At 42.1% G+C, this 19997-nt stretch overlaps 1 protein-coding gene across 1 annotated transcript in view; it reads left to right on the top strand.

Annotated features, from left to right (window-relative positions):
* Positions 1-19997, top strand: part of rab31 (RAB31, member RAS oncogene family) — an 87958-nt gene that overhangs the window by 28918 nt on the left and 39043 nt on the right. The window contains exons 4-6 of the mRNA XM_060823853.1: positions 1478-1549; positions 11926-12032; positions 14769-14878. Of these exons, the coding sequence (XP_060679836.1) occupies positions 1478-1549; positions 11926-12032; positions 14769-14878 (289 nt within the window). The remainder of the gene's footprint in view (positions 1-1477; positions 1550-11925; positions 12033-14768; positions 14879-19997) is intronic.

Consider the following 19997-nt stretch of genomic DNA (forward strand, 5'->3'; position numbering starts at 1 on the left):
GCAAGCACTTAAGAACCAAATGGCATGTTGGCCTTCCTTGCAAAAGGATTTGATTATAGGAGCAAGTATGTTTTACTGCAGCACAGGGCCTTGGTGAAACCACACCTGGAATATTGTGTGCAGTTTTGGTCTCCTTACCTCGGAAAAGAAGGAATGCCCTGGAGGGAATGCAGCATATTTATTCCTGGGATGACAGGTTTGTTGTAGGAGGACAGGTTAGATTGACAGGGAGAAAGTGAGGACTGTAGATGCTGGAGATCAGAGTCGAGAGTGTATTGCTGGGAAAGCACAGCAGGTCAGGCAGCATCCGAGGAGCAGGAGAATCGACGTTTCAGACATAAACCCTTCATCAGGAATGAGTTTTGTGGGCTGGGGTTGAGAGATAAATGGGATGGGGGTGGGGTGGGTAGCTGAGAAAGCGATAGATGGATGAATGTGGGGAAGAAGGTAATAGGTCAGAGGGGAGAGTGATGGACAGGTCTGGAGGGTGGTGCCGAGTTGGAGACTTGGGACTGGGATAATATGGGGGGAGGGGAAAAGAGGAAGCTGTTGAAATCCACATTTACCCCTTTGAGATTGCAGGGTCCCAAGGCAGAATATGAGGCTTTCTTCCTCCAGGCATCAGGTGGTAACAGTTTGGTGATGGAGGAGGCCCAAGACCTGTATGCCTTTGATGGAGCGGGAAGGAGAGTTGGATTGTTCAGCCATGGGGCAGTGGGGTTGGTGGGTGCGGATGTTCCAGAGATCTGCAAGAAGGTGTCCTGTCTCCCCAATGTAGAGGTGACCACACCGGGTGCAACGGCCGCAGTAGATGACATTGGTAGAAGTACAGATAAATTTCTGATGGGTATGGAAGGATGCCTAGGGGCCTTGGACAGAGCTGAGGGGTGAGGTGTGGGCTCAGGTTTTGCACTTCCTGTGGTGGCATGGAAAGGTGCCAGGAGTGGAGTGTGGGCTGGTGGGGGGCATGGACCTGACGGGGGAGCCGCGGAGGGAATTGTCTTTCTGGAATGCTGATAGGAGTGGGGAGGGGAATATATCTTTGGTGGTGGGGTCCGTTTGGAGGTGGTAGAGGATGATGCAATGTATGTGGAGTTTGGTGGGGTGGAAGGTGAGGACTAGGGTGATTCCATCCTTGTTGCTTTGGGAGGGGTGGGTTTCAAGAGTGGTTAGGTTAGGTTAGGTTGACTGGGCCTGTATTCACTAGTGTTTGGAAGAATACGAGGAGGTCTCATTGAAATTCTGACAGGGCTCAACAGAGTAAATGCAGAATAATGGGCTAAATGGCCTACTCTTGCTCCTATTTTCTCTGGTTTCTGATTTTCAGACTCCAGAATATTATTTTAAATGAACTAAATGTCCTGCATAGAATCAAGCTGGCCAGAAGGCTATCCATTATAATGTAACCATATATTCCTTTTGAAAATGTAGACGTTCCACAGCTTGTCTAATTTGTTTTGTCTTTTGTTCCTCACAGTTTCACTCACTGGCTCCAATGTATTATCGTGGGTCTGCTGCAGCTGTTATAGTTTACGATATCACAAATGAGGTAAACTGCTATAATGTCCAGTTCTTTAGTTCAAAATCCTTGTCAACCAGTTTTGGGATAAGAAATGATTGGAATTTCATCTGGAACAGCAGAGCACATTTCACTGTGTTTTCATGAGAGAATTAAATCTAACTGAGTTACTCGACAGAATTACTGTGGGAGACATTGTTCAGCTGGAGTTTAAATTTTAACTCATTTTCTTGCAGATGCATAGAAAAGCATCTGCACAATTAGGTTTGGCATAGCTTGTGCTCAACTAAATGGGTAGCATGGTGGCTCAGTGATTAGCACTGCTACCCCCACAGTCCAGGGACCTGGCTTTGCTTCCAGCCTTGGCTGGAGTTTGTGTGGAGTTTGCATGTTCTCCTTGTGTCTATGTGGGTTTTCTCTCTCAGTCCAAAAATGCGTAGGTTAGGTGGATTGGCCATGCTAAATTGTTCTTAGTGTACTGGGATGTACAGATTAGGGAGATTAGCCTTGGGAAATGCAGAGTCTGGGTGGATGCTCTTCAGAGGGTCAATGCCGACTCGATAGGCTGAATGGCCTCTATCTGCACTGTAGGGATTCCATGATTCTAAAGGATAAATTGGAAGATACCTGCAGGTTATCCCAGGCCATGTGTTGGCCAACTGGCTAAACCTGGCAGGTCCTTTCTTCATGCTGATTGCTTCAGTTGGAAGAATGTCAACTCTGAGCTGCTCAGGCCTTGCATTCATTCAGTTGCTTATGGACCACATTTTGGCTTTTTTGCAAGAGAACAATTGCTGATCTCCTTTTACAACCCTGTCTGCTGCCTATTTGACAAGGCTTATTACAAGGTACAGCATGAACAGCCATCAACGCCTGAAGGTTTAGTGAGGAGCAATTCAGCTCTTTCTGAGTTCTGTGGGTTTTCAGAGAATGTAGAACAGTGCAGCACAGGGTCAGGCTCTTCGGCCCATCATGAGCCCATTTGGTGGGCGGCACGGTGGTTAACACTGCTGCCTCACAGCGCCAGAGACCCGGGTTCAATTCCGGTTTCCTCCCACAGTCCAAAGATGTGCAGGTCAGGTGAATTGGCCATGCTAAATTGCCCGTAGTGTTAGGTAAGGGGCAAATGTAGGGGTATGGATGGGTTACGCTTCGGCAGGTCGGTGTGGACTTGTTGGGCCGAAGGGCCTGTTTCCACACTGTAAGTAATCTAAACTAATCCCATCTGTCTCTTTCGCTTTCTCTATCTGTCTCTGTCTCTCTCTCTCTCTCTCTCTCTCTACTTGTTTGCATGTTTGTCTGAATGCCTCATTAACATTGCTATTGTACTTGCCTCTACCACCTCTCCTGGCAGCGCGTTCCAGGTACTGACCATCCTCTGCGTAGAACAACTTTCCTTTAAGCTTTCCCCCTCTCATCCTAAACTTGTGCGCCCTAGTATTTGACATTTCCACTCTGGGAGAAAGACTCTGACTCTACACCCTATCCATGCACCTCATAACTTTATTTACAAATTACTCCTCAGCCTCTGACACCCGTATGAAAACAATCAAAGTTTGTCCAACCTCTCTCTCTAGCTAATACACTTCAATCTGGACAACTTCCTGGTCCTGCGCCCTCTCAAAAGTCTCCAAGTCCTTCCTGTAGTGTTGGGACCAGAACTGCACCTCTGTTCTAACTCTGGCCTGGATAAAGTCTGATACAGCATGACTTGCCAACTTCCATACTCAGTGCCCCAAATGCTGAAGGCAATCATCTGTACACCTTCTTTACAACCTTCTCCACTTGTGTTGCCACTTTCAGAGATCTATTGACGTGGACTCCCAAGATCATTCTGTATATTAATGTTCTTAAGGGTCCTGCCATTTACTCTATACTTTGCTCTTCATTTGACTTCCCAAAATGCATCACCTCACAGTTGTCCAGATTAAACTCCATCTGCCACTGACCTATATCCTGCTGTATCGTTTGATAACTGTGCTCACTTTTCACAACTCCACCAATCTACATTTTTTTTGCAAGCTTACAAATCCAATGACTTACATTATTATCCAAATCAATTCTATATATTACAAACCACAGGGGTCCCAGTACTGATCTTTGCAGAACACTGCTGATCACATACCTCAGGTTGAAAAACACCCCTCCATAACTCTGTCTTCTATGACCAAGCCAAGTTTGTATCCAACTTGCCAACTCAATGTAGATTCCTGTGACTTAATCTTCTGGACCAGCCTACCATGAGGGATCTTGTTGAATGCTTTAGTATGGATAACATCCGTTGCCATACCATCATCAATAATCTTCATTACTTCCTCAAAAAACTGAATCACGATGGCTCACAGTGCCAGGGACCCAGGTTCAATTCCACCCTCAGGCGACTGCCTGTGTGGAGTTTGCACATTCTCCCCATGTCTGTGTGGGTTTCTTCCCACAGTCCAAAGATGTGCAGGTTAAGTGGACTGGCCATGCTAAATTGCCCATAATGTTCAGGAATGTGTAGGTTATGCGGATTAGCAATGGGACATGCAGGATTACAGGAATAGGGTAGGGGGGTGAGTTTGAGTGGGATGCTCTTCGGTGAGGCGGTGTGGACCTGTTGGGCAGAATGGCCGGTTTCCACACTGTGTGGATTCTATGAAATTTGCGAGACAAGACCTCCCCCACATAAAGCCATATTGACTGTCCTTAATAAGGCCATTTTTCTCCAAGTGTGAGTAAATCCTGTTTCTAAGAATTTTCTCCAATAATTTCCCTACTTATGATTTCCGGAATTATTCATCTGCCCCTCCTTAAACAAAGGAACAACATTGACTATTCGCCTGTCTTCTGGGACCTCACCTGTGGTTAAAGAGGATACTAAGATCTCTATAAAGGGCACACCAACCTCCACCCTCGTCTCCCTCAGTATCATGGATAGATCCCTGGGAACCCATCTACCCTAATCTTTTCAAGACACCCAATACCACTTCCTCCTTAATGTCGACATGCTCCAAAATATCAATATATCCCTTCCTAATCTTACCATCATCCATGTCCTTCACTTTAGTAAATACAGATGTAATATACTCATTAATTCCCTCAATTCTCCACTGCACTTTGATCATCTGGTTAGGTTCTTTCCCCAATACAAGTAACAGTATGACCTCTTCCCCAGTTGGACTATCTGCACATTGTTTCAAAGACCTTCCTGGATGTACCTATCAAATTCAGACAACACTTTAACTCTCCCTCCCACTCCACCGAGGACATGCAGGTCCTTGGACTCCTCCACCGGCAGAACACAACTACACGACGGCTGGAGGAGGAGCGCCTCATCTTCCGCCTGGGAACCCTCCAACCACAAGGTATGAATTCAGATTTCTCCAGTTTCCTCATCTCCCCTCCCCCCCACCTTGTCTCAGTCGGTTTCCTCTAACTCAGCACCGCCCTCCTAATCTGCAATCCTCTTCCTGACCTCTCCGCCCCCACCCCACTCCGGCCTATCACCCTCACCTTGACCTCCTTCCACCTATCCCACCTCCATTGCCCCTCCCCCTAGTCCCTCCTCCCTACCTTTTATCTTAGCCTGCTTGGCTCTCTCTCTCTTATTCCTGCTGAAGGGCTTATGCTCGAAACGTCGAATTCTCTATTCCTGAGATGCTGCCTGGCCTGCTGTGCTTTGACCAGCAACACATTTGCAGCTGTGATCTCCAGCATCTGCAGACCTCATTTTTTACACTAATTAGAGACCATGCCCATGATCCTCCATCACCATGCCTGTGAATGTCCTGTCCCACCAACAGGAAAGATCCATCAGAGCACTGGAGATGCTTGGCATTGATCCCAGGCCCCATGATGTTTTATGGTATCAGGTCAAATGCAGGCTGACTAACACCAATGCCCACTCAACTGAAGAACTTGTAGTCCGCTATGTTAAATGCTACTACAAGAGGAACTGAATGAGGGGAGAACAGGAAACTTTAGTGTGAGGCAGTAGGTGTGACTGAGTGGAAGCACTGACTGAGATGAGATCTGCCTTGGGGCAGCTGGCGAGAGAACCAGTGTGAGGGAAAACAAACTTGAATTCTAATCACCAACCTATCTGTCTCAAATGCATTGAACAAAAACAGTATTAATACAACTGATAAATTAAACCAAAATAAAACAAGTTGTCTGACACATAACTTCTTTAATCCCCATGGAAGGTTGTGAAAATGTGTCTTGACATTAATGCTGCTGTGTGAAGGGGCAAATTTCTTCATAATATTTTGGCTTTGGTTTTAGAATGGTATCAGGATAATGAAGAACTCCAATAGGAATTTTTTTCAATAAGTTTTACTTTGTTACAGCATGTTTTGATCTCTGGCAGTCACAGATACCAGTCAGATGCTCCTGTTGGTTTGGAACTATGATTGATGCCAAATCAATTCACAGCAGATAATTTTTAAAAAATCATAAGGGATCTTCTTAAAATTATCATGTTACTGAATATAAGTCATTAGCAAATGTAAGCAAGTGGAATGGGATTCTCCTGTAATGTTGTGTACTTCCACTGAAGTGCAGTCAATATTAATCCATTTGTATTGATTGTTCTGTGGCTACTTGTATGGTATTTCAGGCTAACTGCTGTCTCTGGTACCTGCTTAATGGAATAGAAGAGACAGAAGTTTTCATAGAATGTTGATGTGTCTAGTAAGATGTGTTGAGTAATCCCAAAGCTCCCAGAACACGAAATGCACAGTTCAGTGCAGAGATAAACCAGAGAGAGAGAGAGAGCAGAGATTTGTGAGTTTGATCCCTAGCCTGTACTGAGGTAATTCATATTGCATCAATCCTGTATGTGAGCATCAGGAAGAAGGGATTGGTTAGTTCAGTTGGATGGATAGCTGGTTTGAAATACAGAGTGATGCCAATAATTCCTACACTGACTATGGTCACCATGGAATACTTTACTCATAAAAAAACTTTGTATACACAGAGAACTGAACTGCTTTAGTGACTATGTATGTATAGAAAGATATTTTATGAATAAAGTGTATTTTTGAAATAAAAAAGGGGAGAGTCCTTCATAATGAACCACTGTCTGAGGTCTTTCTGCTGAAGTTAAATGAGGGTCTATTCAGTTATCAGACACTCCCAATGCCTCAAATATATGTAAATATAATTTTGCACAAGTAAGAAATGCTTTTGGTTTGTTTGTTGGACAGAGTCAAACTCCAATGTTTGTTTGTTCCTCTGTCTGCTATTCTATAGAACTGAACTGATCTAGTGACTGTAGAGAAACTTATAAAGGAACAAACAAACATTGGAGTTTGACTCTGTCCAACAAACAAACCAAAAGCATTTCTTACTTGTGCAGAATTATATTTATGTATATTTGAGGCATTGGGAGTGTCTGATAACTGAATAAACCCTCATTTAACTTCAGCAGAAACACCTCAGACAGTGGTTCATTATGAAGGACCCTCCCCTTTTTTATTTCAAAAATATACTTTATTCATTAAAAAAATCTAATATATATGTGAGTGTATGTATATATATATATATAGTCACAAACGCAGTTTGGTTTCTGCATATGAAGAAAACAAGGAATTCCCCTTGTCAACCTTTTCCCCTCTCCAAAGGCATGGTGATTCTCAGGTTAAATCACTATCAGTTATCTTTTCCTATTGACAGAGCAGTCCATTAACATTATGATGACTTGATTAGTATTGGAAAAGTAATAGGGTTGCTATCTTTCAAACTAACAGAAACATCACATGATTTGAAATAAAAGCAGTGATTCTTTAAAAGACAATTGTGCTGTTTGAGGTTTTGAATATATCATGGGACTTATTTCTTCGCTGGTCATTTGGTGGCATACATTGTGCACAAGCAGACTTCTGTGAAGTTCCCCATTAGCTTATTAACATTGTTTTTATTTAATCCAATGAAAATGTACTGTTACAGAGAGCTTCTGTCCAACAGTGTTGTTTTCTGTTTAACATGTTGGAGAGTTGGAAGGGTTAATAATTTAACTGATCCGAATAACTATGACTGGTCAGGGAGCAAATGCCTTTCTGAGATAAACAGGAAAACACCAGGATGCCAAAATAAATGAGTGGGATAGCATTGACCGTGAATAATTAACATATCTCTTCAGTAGTGAGTGTATTAAACATGGGTGGAGTGTGATAAACATGACATAGGGTGAATATTGAAGGAGATAAGTTCTTCAAAAGACCTAAGAAAAGAAATATCCCCAAAGTTGGTTGCTGGGAATATCTTTGAAGTAAACAACTTTATACAAAAGGGAGGGTTTAAATGGATTCATGACCAGAAACATTGTGAGATCTTACTGAGATGTGCATCTTCTGCAGTAGGCAAATAGTACATGTAAGAGCATAGTATTTTTTAACATTATTCGGAAAACTTGAAGTATATTGAAACTGTTAGTGATTCTATGCAGTTATAGGTTGATCTCTTTAAAGTGTAACCATACACTGTTGCAACCAATCATAATGGGTGGCATGGTGGCTCAGTGGTTAGCACTGCTGCCTTGCAGTGCTGTGAGGACCTTGGTTCAATTCCAGCCTTGGATGACTGTCCATGTGGAGTTTGCACATTCTCCCTGTGTCTCTGCTGGTTTCCTCCCACCATCCAAAGATGTGCAGGTTAGGTGAATTGGCCATACTAAATTGCCCATAGTTTAGTTGCATTGGTCAGGAATAAATGGAGAGTAATAGGGTAGAGAATGGGTTTGGGTGGGGCAGTCTTCAGAGAGTCAGTGTGGAATGTTTGGGCTGAAGGACCTGTTTCCACACTGTAGGGATTCTATGAATGTTGAAGATGTCAGCATCGTCCAGGTTCCTAATACCTTGTAATATGACTTGCTTCCTCTGAATTTCCACTGAATTGAAATAATAAAGTGGAATTAATCATCATGAAACACATTTCATTAATCTGATCACATTTCATGCAGCAAATACTGTTGGGCTGAGTATTTCATTGGAATGGCTCCCCACTTGATTTTTCTCCAACTGTCAACCCTGACTGCCAATGTTGGAGTGAAAAGTTAAACCACTGTCATTATAGGGATTGGTTGGAGTATTGCCCTGTGCATTTTGGTTAGTGTTTTTCTGTTAGGGCCGCATTGTACATTTTACACATTCCGGTGCCGGTTTCTGTAGCCTGCATTTTCATTTCAAACTCTTGCGTGCAGTTTGTGCCAATAATAGTCTTGGTGCAGCTCTATAAGTGGGGAGAACAGCTTTAAGTTCAGGTAGTTAGTCTATAATGTGATGGTTGCATTCTTGTGTAACTTTGCATTATAGAAAAACCACGCTACAGGAACAGCGCTTAAATCGTTGGTGATGTAATCGCATTACAGCCAACATATGTTTTAAAAGTTCACACTTTAGAATTAGTGTCTCCAATTCATCAATCGTGTTACAGTGAATTTGTGTTAACAAAATACATGTTATAGCAGATCAACCTTGATTCCCATTGTACTAGGTGGCGTGGATGAGTTGAATTTTTAAAAGTTAATTTTCAGAGTGGAGCAGATGGTAGTAACTATGTGCAGTGCTGCCCATTATGCACTGGGGTCTGACTGTACAGCTTAGTTAGTCAGACCAGAAAAGCCTGAGGAGATTTGGTTTTGCTGGATCCAGTTTATCCAGGCTGCAGTTGCCTAAGTTCAGAAGATGTCAGTCAGTGCTATCTTGTATTGTGTCTACAACAGTGTGAGCTACATTCATTGATGCAGTGCTTCTTCACTGGCCAATCCATCTAATCTGACTGGGAGGAAACCAGAGCACCTAGAAGCAACCCACAGACATCACTCAAGGCTGGAACTGAACCTGGTTCCCTTGCGCTGAGAGACAGCCGTGCAAATCACTGTTCCACATTGCTGCCCTTAAAACAAGCTTCCAGAGACAAGAGTTCAAATCCCACCATAGCACCTGCGGAGTTTATATTTAATTAATTATTTAATGAAATGCTAAATGTCATTAGCCATGTTTGTGAAATTTGCAGCTTGTCAGAAAAAAAAATTGGCTTTCAAATCCCCCTGTGAGGTTTCCTTAACAAAAAAGAAATGAAAAACAGAAAATGCCATAAATTTTCTGCAGGTCCAGCAGTATCTGTGTAAACAGAAAAAAAAATTAAACATTTCAGGTCAAGAGCAGTCCTCAGAACCCGAGCCTGGAAGACTAACTCTGTTTCTCCCGGACATGTCTCAGAAGGATGTTACTGGGACTGGAGGGTTTTAGTTATGAGGGGAGGCTAGGACTTTTTTCACTGGAGCATAGGAGGTTATGGGGTGAGTAACCATGTAGAGGTTTATAAAATTGTGAAGGGCATAGACGTAAGGTGAAGAGCGAAGATCTTTTCCGTACGATGGAGGTGTTCAAAACTCAGGGACGTATTTGTAAGGTGAGAGGAGAAAGATTTAAGAGGGACCTGAGGGACAACTTTTTCACACAGAGGGTGGTATGTGTATGGAATAAGTGGCCAGAGGAAGTGGTAGAGGCTAGTACAGTTACAACATTTAAGAAGCAACTGGATGATTTGAAAGGTTTAGAGAGAGATGGGCAGGTACAGGCAAATGGTTCGAGGTTAATTTGAGAAACCTGGTCAGTGTGGCCAAGGATGGTCTGTTTCCGTGCTGTTTGCACACATCTGCTACCCTTGGTAGTAGAGCTCACTGGATTTGGAAGGTGCTGTTGAGGCTGATTATCTGCTGTTTGGTTATATTTTCTATACTGGTCAATTATTTGTTGCGTTTTCCATTGTGAATTGGATAACATAGGTCTTACAGGGGTGGAATTACAGAAAAAATATAGTTGCATCACTGAAAGGAAATGTCTCAAGCGTGAAGCAAATGACAACAGTGTGGCTTCAACCAGTTCCTGGTGGCCTACGTCTTTACCTTGTCCACATGCCTAGTCAGTGAAGTATTCCTTCAGCTATACATGACCAGTTACCTGTTTCGAATGGTCCTATGGCCCTTTGCAGATGATAGGCAGTCGACTGACGTGACTACCTCGACAACATCTTCCATTGCTGTAGATCTCCTGACAAACGGCTTGAGGCTCTTTCAGAACATTGTGAGAAACAGTGCGAGCTGCATATTCTCTGCTCTGTTTCCGAGTTGTAGGAAACTCTATTTCTATGAGCAGTTCTCACATCCAGTGAGGAAGAGTAACAATTAGCATTGAGCACAAGGTGACAAGGGAAAATGTTGAGATTTCGAGGCTGAAAAGAGGGTTTGTGTTCTGAAATGAAAAGTGTGGTGCTGGAAAAGCGCAGCAGGCAGGCAGCATCCGAGGAGCAGCAGCTTGCTCCTCAGATGCTGCCTGGCCTGCTGTGCTTTTCCAGCACCACACCTTTCAACTCTGGTCTCCAGCATCTGCAGTCCTCACTTTCTCCTTGTGTTCTGAAATGTAAACATTCAGGAAGGAGTTACTTAATTGTAGTTCTTAGGGCTGAAAGGATCAAAAGATGTGGGGAGAAAGCAGGAACAGGGCATTGAGTTGAATGATCAGGCATGATCATATTGAGTGGCAGAGAAAACTTTGAAGGGCTGAATGGCCTACTCCTGTTCTTATTTTCTATGTTTCCATGTATTTCTTGCAATTAGGGATAGGTAATCAGTACTTGTCAAACCAGCATCACTCCCATCCCATGAACAAAGAATAAAAGAAGTTTATTACCAGTAGACTTGTAATAAAACACAATTTTGATGCAAGTCTATTACTCAGCACCCTGTGACAGCGTTTACAGGAACAAACTGAATGAAAAATGTCTAACAGCAGGCTTTTCACTTACCATGGGTCAGGGAAAATATTTTTTGCTTAAATGTTCACATGCGACATTCCTGAGGTTGAGATGGTCATGAAGCACAGCTCCAGGCACCCAAACATATCATCAGATCTCATCCAGTGCCTGGGCCACCACGAAGCAGTCTGTCTATCCGTCGCTGTCTTGGAATGTGTCCGCTGCAGATCAGATGCTCGCTCTGGCTCAGAGTAAAAGCCACTTGTGAAAGAGCTGATTCACTCTAATGCATGGAAACCTTTGTTAGCTAACTGTAAAGTACCACCAGGGACAGAGTTTTCCTGACTGAAAGAATCAATACAAATGTCAAGGGAAGTCTGAGTGTGGGGGCTGGGGTTGGGAGGGGGAGAGAGAGAGTGAGAGAGAGATAAACATCACTTTCAGAAAATCCAGAAGCAGGTCTTGTTGTTTACCTGAATCTGAAGGAAGAGCGGTCATAGAGTGAGCATTCGTTGCTGGGAGTATCAGTAGCATTGTCTCACTAGGAAGCAGTACATGGTGATAGAGAGTAAACAACATTCATGAAGCCAAATCTTTGGGCTGCAAGAAAAAGATGCCTGTTTTATTTGGAGCTATGACCCTGTTCACTGTGTTTTTCCCCTCAGGAATCCTTCTACACTTTGAAGAAGTGGGTAAAGGAATTGAAGGAGCATGGGCCTGAAAATATTGTGGTGGCAATTGCTGGAAACAAATGTGACCTTTCTGATATGAGGTTGGTGTTTGTATATGATTATGTCTTCAATCTGTATGAAAGGGATGTGACTCTTCCCACCAAAGCATATGTAATGCTGCAAAGTTCTGAAGAAAGGTCACTGGATCCGAAACATTAACTCTGCTTTCTTTCCACAGATCTCCCCAGATCTGCTGAGTTGCTCTGGCAATTTATGTTTTTGTTACACTGTAAAGGGTTGTTCTCTTGTTTGCAAATTAATGCCAGGGTTATCGATGTGATCAATGACATGAAGAACCGAGTTTGACTGATGGAAACTGTTGTGATTATGATGAGATCAGTTAGATGGAAGTCATACAATGAGTTCCCTGATTGGACCAGACTAACAGCCCCAATCAGGGAGCCCTGGATGACAGATAAAAACAGGAGTGTTACACATCCTGTTCACTCTGAGAGCTGGCTCTGAGGGAATTGGATCAGTGTCAAAGACTCCCTATGTGGAAATAAAGGGTGACTTGGTGACGGGACACTGACCTCTGTGGAGTTATTTCAGAAGCACTTTTCACTGGTTCAGTTTAATAACAAATATGAACATACAAACAAGGTGCAGACCATTCAGCTCCTTGAATCTGCTCCATCTTTTCATAAGATCATGGCTGATCTGATTGTAACCTCAACTCCACCTCCTGCCCCACCCTGATAATTTTCCAGCTCCTTGCTTGACAAGAACCTATCTTCCACTGTCTTAAAAACATTCGAACACTCTGCTTCCATTGCCTTTCAGAAAAACAGCTCCAAAGACTCACCACCCTTGGAGACAAAATTTCCCATAATCTCTGATTGCAATAGGTGACCCCTAGTTCTTGGTCTTTCTTTCAGAGGATCCAACCTATTAAAACCCATCCGGATCTATATTTTTCAATTGAGTTGCCTGATACTCTCCCAGCAGTTACAGGCCAAGCCTGTCTATCATAAGATAACCCAGATATTAGTTAAACTTTCTCTGAAATTATTCCGCCATATTTTCGACACATGAAACAAAGAGACCAATACTGCACACAGTATTTCAGACATGGTGTCACCTGTGCTCTGCGTAACTGAAGCATAATCTCTGTACCTTTTTATTTAATTCCTTTCGTGATAAATGATAACGTTCTATTAGCTTTCTTAATTACTTCCTATACCTGCATACTGACCTTTTATGATTCATGCACAAGGATGTATCCCCTAAATCTCTGAGGTCTGCACTCTCTCATCATTTAAATAATATGCTTCTTTTTGTTCTTCCTGTCAAAATGGACAATTACATTTGCCCACAGTACTAGACGTTTGTCCCTCGGATGACCAATATATCTGATTTAACCTCTCTGTGGCCTCGTCAGAACTTAAGTTCCTACCTATCTTTCTGTCATCAGGCAATTTAAATACCATATCTTCAGCCCTTTCTCCTAAGTCATTTCTATAAATTATAAAAATTGGGATCCTAACACTGTTCCCTGTGATATACTACTTATGGGAAAGACCCATTTATTCCTACTCTCTGCTTCCTGTTAGCCAGTCAAACTTTTATTCATGCCAATATGTTACCCTGTACACCATCAGCTTTTATTTTCCTCAATAACTTCTGATGTGGCACCTGATCAGGTGCCCTCCAGAAAGTGAAGTGTAGTACATTTTTACTGGCTCCCCTTTATCCACAGCACATGTTACTTCCTCAAAGCACACTGATTGTTTAAACAAGATTTCCCTTTCACAAAACCATGTTGACTCTGCCTTATTACATCAAAATTATTTCAATATCCTGCTATAACTTATTTAGTAATAGTTTTTAACATTTTCCCTCAAACAGACATTAAGCAAGTAACTTGTAGTTTCCTGCTTTCTGTCACTTTCCCTCTTTCAAGAGACAGTTACATTTGCTATATTTCAATTTAATGAGACCTCCCCTGAATAGAGGGAGTTTTGAAAATTAAAACTAATACGCTATTTCACTAGCCGCTAGACCCTAAGATCACTCTCCACTAGACCCTAAGATCACTAGCCACTGGACCCTGTGATGAAGTCCATGAGGATCCAAGAACTAACTGGCCCGCAGCTTCAACAATTTACTCTGCACCGTTCTCTAAAAATCGTAATTTTTTTTGAGTTCCTCCCTCCCTGACTTATTGTTGCTCCTGGATGTTACATCTATACTCCACAGTGAAGTCTGATATAAAATACCTGTTTACTTTATGTGCCATCTTTTTAGATTCTATTAGCAATTTTTAGACACCTTTTAAAGGAGCAATATTCAGTTAAATCTTTTTTAAAAAGGAACTCTTACTTCCTGTTTTTATATATCTAGCTAGCTTTTTCTCATACTCTAATTTTCTCCTCATTTATGTTTTAGTCATTCTTTGCTATTTTACATAGTCTGTCCAACCTTCTGACCTGATATATGTCCTTTGACAATTATAATTTTTCTTTAACTTCCTTGCAACCTTTAATCTTTCTAATTAGTCACAATCCATATCTTGAAATGTTGCTTACTTTTGGAAATGTAACAGTTTTGTGTATTCTGAAATATCCCCTTAAAGGTGTGTATCATCAGTTGTTCACAGGTTTAAAACATTGAGAGTCTATATAAATGAATAATAACTGATCAGAAAATATTCTAATTTCGTTACGCATTCAAATAGTTGGAGAAACTACTTGTATGTACACAAACAGCTGAAGAGTTTAACCATCTCAGCTTGATTAATACAGATTTGACTAATCAATTGTTGTTTACTGTTCTAGGGAGGTTACAGTTAAGGATGCCCAGGAGTACGTTAAGTTCATCAATGCCATCTTTGTTGAAACAAGTGCAAAGAATGCCATTAATGTTGGAGAGCTCTTTGAAAGAATCAGTAAGTAACAGCTATTCATTGAAAGTGATATTGCCAATGGATGAAATTATCACAGTGAGTACTGCCAAGGGAGTTCCTTTGAAACATTCATTCATTTTGGATTGTATACTTTTTTTCCTATTTATTCATGGGATGAAGGCATTGCTGGCTAGGCCAACATTTATTGCCCAAATCTAATTTGCCCAGAGGGCAGTTAAAAGTCAACACATTGCTGTGGGTCTGGAGTCACATACAGAACAGATTGGTAGATTTCCTTTCCTAAAGGACATCAGTTTTTTTTTCTGACAACTGGAGATGGTTTCATGGTCATCAGTAAACTCTTAATTTGTCAACTGCGCATGAATTTCTTTCAGAATTAATGACCTGGAGCTACTTGTATTGAAAGAAAACAGTCACAAAACCAGTATTCAGGTGGAGAGGAAGTTTTCAGTAACTTCCCAATGCCTCCTTTTGAGTTTTATCCTGTCACTATTCGTCTGAGAGCGGTACTGTGGTGTTAGGAAACAGCATTTGTCTGGCAGCTTCCCTCCTTTATTCAATGCCAGGAGAACTGGAGGTTTAACAGAGAAACTGGAAACAATACAAATACCTGTGAGAAATGTTGGAAAGGCAAAGCAGCACAGGCTATGGGGAAATACAGAACAGGCGTTTTTCTGCTGAGGTCTTTTTCTGCCTTTTTCTGCTGACTGAAATGACTTGATGTTGCTATGAGGGTGTAAGATTTGGGAACATGTTCTTCACTTTGGACCCAGAAGTTCACCAGCAGAATTATAAAAGAAATCAATTGCAAATGCAGAAGAGGGATTTCCTGTTCTGTACTTTCTCACATTGCTGATCACATTCAGTTCATTGTAGTCTCATGGTTTGGGTTTGATTTATTGTCCCACATACCGAGGTACAGTGAAAAGTATTGTTTTGTATGCTATATAAGCGGATTGCACCATACAAAGTATATCAGGATAGCAGAACAGAGTGCCGAATACAGTATTGCAACCACAGAGAAGGTGCAGACAGAGAGAGATCAGAGTTAACATTGAAAGGTCTGTTCAAAAGTCTGATAACCGCGAGGAAGAAGCTGTTCTTGAATCTCTTCGTATGTGTATTCAAACTTTTATATCTTCTGCCCGATGGAAGATGGTGGAAGAGAGTATAAGCAGGGTGGGAAGGGTCTTTGATTTTGTTAAAAAAATACACAACACCAGGTTATAGTCCAACAGATTTAATTGGAAGCACTAGCTTTCGGAGCACTGCTCCTTCATCAGGTGATAGTGGAGGACACAATTGTAAGGCACAGAATTTATAGCAAGCTGATTCTGTGCCTTACAATTGTGTCCTCCACTATCATCTGATGAAGGAACGGCGCTCCAAAAGCTGGTGCTTCCAATTAAACCTGTTGGACTATAACCTGGGGTTGTGTGACTTTTAACTTTGTACACACCAGTCCAACACCGGTACCTCCAAATTTTTGTTGGTTGCTTTCCCAAGGCAGTGGGAAGTATAGACGGAGTCAATGGATGGGAGGCTGGCTTGCGTTAGGGACTGGGCTGTGTTCATGACTCTCTGTAGTTTCTTGCGGTCTTGGGCAGTGGAGTTGCCATTCCAAGCTATGATGCATCAAGGTAAGATGCTTTCTATGGTGCATCTATAAAAATTGGTAAGAATCCTTGTGGACGTGCTGAACTTCCTTAGCCTCTTGAGGAAGTAGGCATATTGTTGTACTTCCTTGACTGTCATATCCTCATGTGTGGACCAGGGAGATTGTCAGTGATCTTCACTGTCAGAAATCTGACACTGTCAACCATCTCCAGCTCAGCCTCATTGATGCAGGCAGGGGCATGCTTTCCAGTCTACTTCCTGAAGTCAGTGACCAGCTCACACATTTTGCTGATGTTGAGGGAGAGATTGTTGTCGTTACACCATGCTGCTAAGCACTCAATCTCTTTCCTGTATTCTATCTCATCAATGTTTGAGATCCCCCCTACAATGGTAGTGTTATTGTTTGAGATCCGCCCTACAGTGGTAGTGTCATCCGCAAACCTGAAATGGAGTAGATTTGGAATTTGGCAACACACTTATGAGTGTTTAATAGGAAGCTGAGCATACAGCCTTGTGGGGCACCAGTGTTGGGAATTATGGTGGAGGAGGTACTGTCGCCTATTCTTACTGAGTGTGACCTATGGGTCAGGAAGTTGAGGATCTAGTTACAGAGGGGTGAGCTGAGACCTAGGTTTTGGATTTTAGAGATGAGTTTGTTTGGAACTATGGTGTTGAAGGCAGAACTAAAATCCATAAGTAGGAGCCTGACATAGGTGTCCTTGATATCCAGATGTTCCAGGGATGTGTGTAGGGCCAGGGAGGTGGTGTCTGCTGTGGACCTGTTTAACCAATAGGTGAATTGCAAAGGATCAAGGCAATTTGGGAGGCTAGAGTTGATGTGAGTAACTTCTCGAAGCACTTCCTAATTGTGGAGTCATTGAGTCATACTGCATGATTTTTCTTTGGCACTGGGATGATGGTGGTTATCTTGAAGCAGGTGGGATCCTGACATTGGAGTAAGGAGAGGTTAAAGACGTCGGCGAATACTCCCACCAGCTGGTCTACACAGGATCTGAGTGCGTGGCCAGGGACTCTATCTGGACCACTCGCTTTCCAAAAGTTCACTCTCAATTTGGCAGAAATTTGGAGGAATTTGGCAGAAAGCTCCACTGAAATAGAGGATGGCCCTCCACTTCCAATAGTAACAGCGCATACTGTTAAATAAATCACTGTTTTCAGCAGATTTTCCTGACAAACTGTGGCATGCTATGGAATGCAGTATCAATCCATTTAGAATTCAGTGCTTTCTTCCTGCAGAAGTCCAGTGGGGCTGAAAGTGATTAACTCTCACTATGCACATGATGGGGCGGGAAGTGGAAAGGTCACATGTGATCAGTCTGTGAGTGTTCTAAACTTTGGATTGTAGGCAGATGGCTGTACTGACCTTACAGAGCTGCTAACGCTGAGTATGATCACTGAGCACGGAGGAAATGAGAATCAATCAATTAACTTTGCAATACTGAAATCTCTCAACCTAATGAGTATCCAACACACCCTCAAAAATGCAGGTGGAGATACAAATTTCAGACAATACATAACAGCTGACTCTCTGAACACGTCTCCTCAGGCTCCCAGATTCTGAGAGGTGAGAAATTCAATGAATGAATTCCATGTCTCTGACACATACTTTAAAGCAGTGATATTTCTTATGGTTCTGTTCCTCACTGGTGTTAATACTGGACAATTAGTCCCTGGTTGAAACTTGAAGGAGTAAAATGCAAATCCCAGAGAGCTTCACAGGAAGTAATTCAAGGTCAACTGAAATACTTCCGGGTAAGTTTAGTGTTGGCTGACCATTAGGGGTAGAACAAAGGGTCTTTCGTTAGAGGGCTGTAGCCACCATGTAGCAACAGTAAAAGTAATACATGGTCGCCCATCCTTCAAGACTACTTGTCAGATTACTGCACTTCTGAAGCTGCAAGCATAGTCACTATAATTTCAAAATGTCATAGTTCACACTCTGAGAAGTCAAAACTAATTCTTGGATACTTTTTGACCCATTTTGTTCCTCACTCTCTCACTGAAGGTGAAGTCTGGCGCAATAGGTGCAAGCGAACTGGGATTTGAAACTGTGACTTTCAGGTCTGCGTTGACACGGAAATATGCCGCAGAGTGCCCTTGTCCTCTAGAATCCATTTTTGTGAATGATAAATTTCTGCAGTCACATTTATAATGGTGCCAAAGGAGTGACACCTCAGTCAAGTGGGAGAGATGAGAGAAGCTACAGCTGTTACGCTAAGGCAAAATGTGTTAACATCTGTTAGATTTACTAGATGTATTCAAATTAAGAGATGTTGATTAAGTTATGAAGGTGAAATAGCTTTATCATAGCAGCATACTCCATAAATGAAGTTAAAAATCATACAACACCAGATTATAGCCCAACAGGCTTATTTGGAAGCACAAGCTTTTGGAGCGCTGCTCCTTCATCAGGTGGTTGTGATGAATCACCTAATGAAGGAGCTGTACTCTGAAAGCTAGTGCTTCCAAATAAATCTGTTGGACTATAACCTGGTGTTGTGATTTTTTTAAACTTTGTCCACAGCAGTCTAACACTGGCACCTCCACATCATGGCTTCCATAAATGAAGGACACAGACGTAAGATAATTGGCAGAATTTTTTTAATATGTTGGTTCACTGGATGTGGACACCTAGTATTTATTATACATCCCTAATTACCCAGAGGATAGTTGCAAGTGAACAATGTTGCCATTGGTCTGGAGTCACAGATAGGCCACACCTGGTAAGGATGGCAGATTTCCCTCCCTAATGGTCTTAAGTCATCCACTTGGGATTATCGGAATCAAAGGATAGAAGCTTTGTCAATTCAGTGAAAATAAAAGACCTTTGATTCTCCTGGTGGACAAGACATTGACATATTGAAACGTAAAAGCTGTTATGAGCACCAGATGTGTATGATCAAAGATCTCCAAAACAGTCGCAGTTTATCATTTTGAGATGGGTGTTTCGGAGATGTAAGTTATTTTCTGAAAGAACAGTACCCTCTGTTCCTGTCAGAGCTGTAGCTATGGTTTAGGTATTTTTAAATAAAGGAATGTAATAAGTGAATCGTGATGAGTGTGTGGTTTCAGCTTGGGTTTTTGTCTACTAAGAAAATTGACAATGAGGAATGAGCTCCTCCTCGGGTGTAGAACACATGGAATTCAATGCTTTGTGAGCTCATTAAAACCCCATTCCAGGAATGAGAGTCTGACCACTCCACTTACAATGTGGTGACTGTCTCTGAGATGGCTATTGTTCTCCTAATATTTCCTTCCTCTTTACTGTTCTTCCCCTTGGTGTCTCTGTAGATAACAGTGAATGAGCATTTACAGTATTGGTAAGGCAAAAGCAAAATGCAGATGTTTGGAATCAGAAATAAAAATGAAAGATGCTGAATGCACTTTGTTGGTCAGGTAGCATCTGTGGGAAGGGATAAAAAGAGTAATCCAGACATTGATGCCTTGGTAAAAGGGAGTGACAAACTACAGTAAGATTAGGGCCAATCAAGCATAGTAGTGG

This window comes from Hemiscyllium ocellatum, chromosome 4, assembly GCF_020745735.1.
Source record: "Hemiscyllium ocellatum isolate sHemOce1 chromosome 4, sHemOce1.pat.X.cur, whole genome shotgun sequence".
NCBI lineage: Eukaryota > Metazoa > Chordata > Chondrichthyes > Orectolobiformes > Hemiscylliidae > Hemiscyllium > Hemiscyllium ocellatum.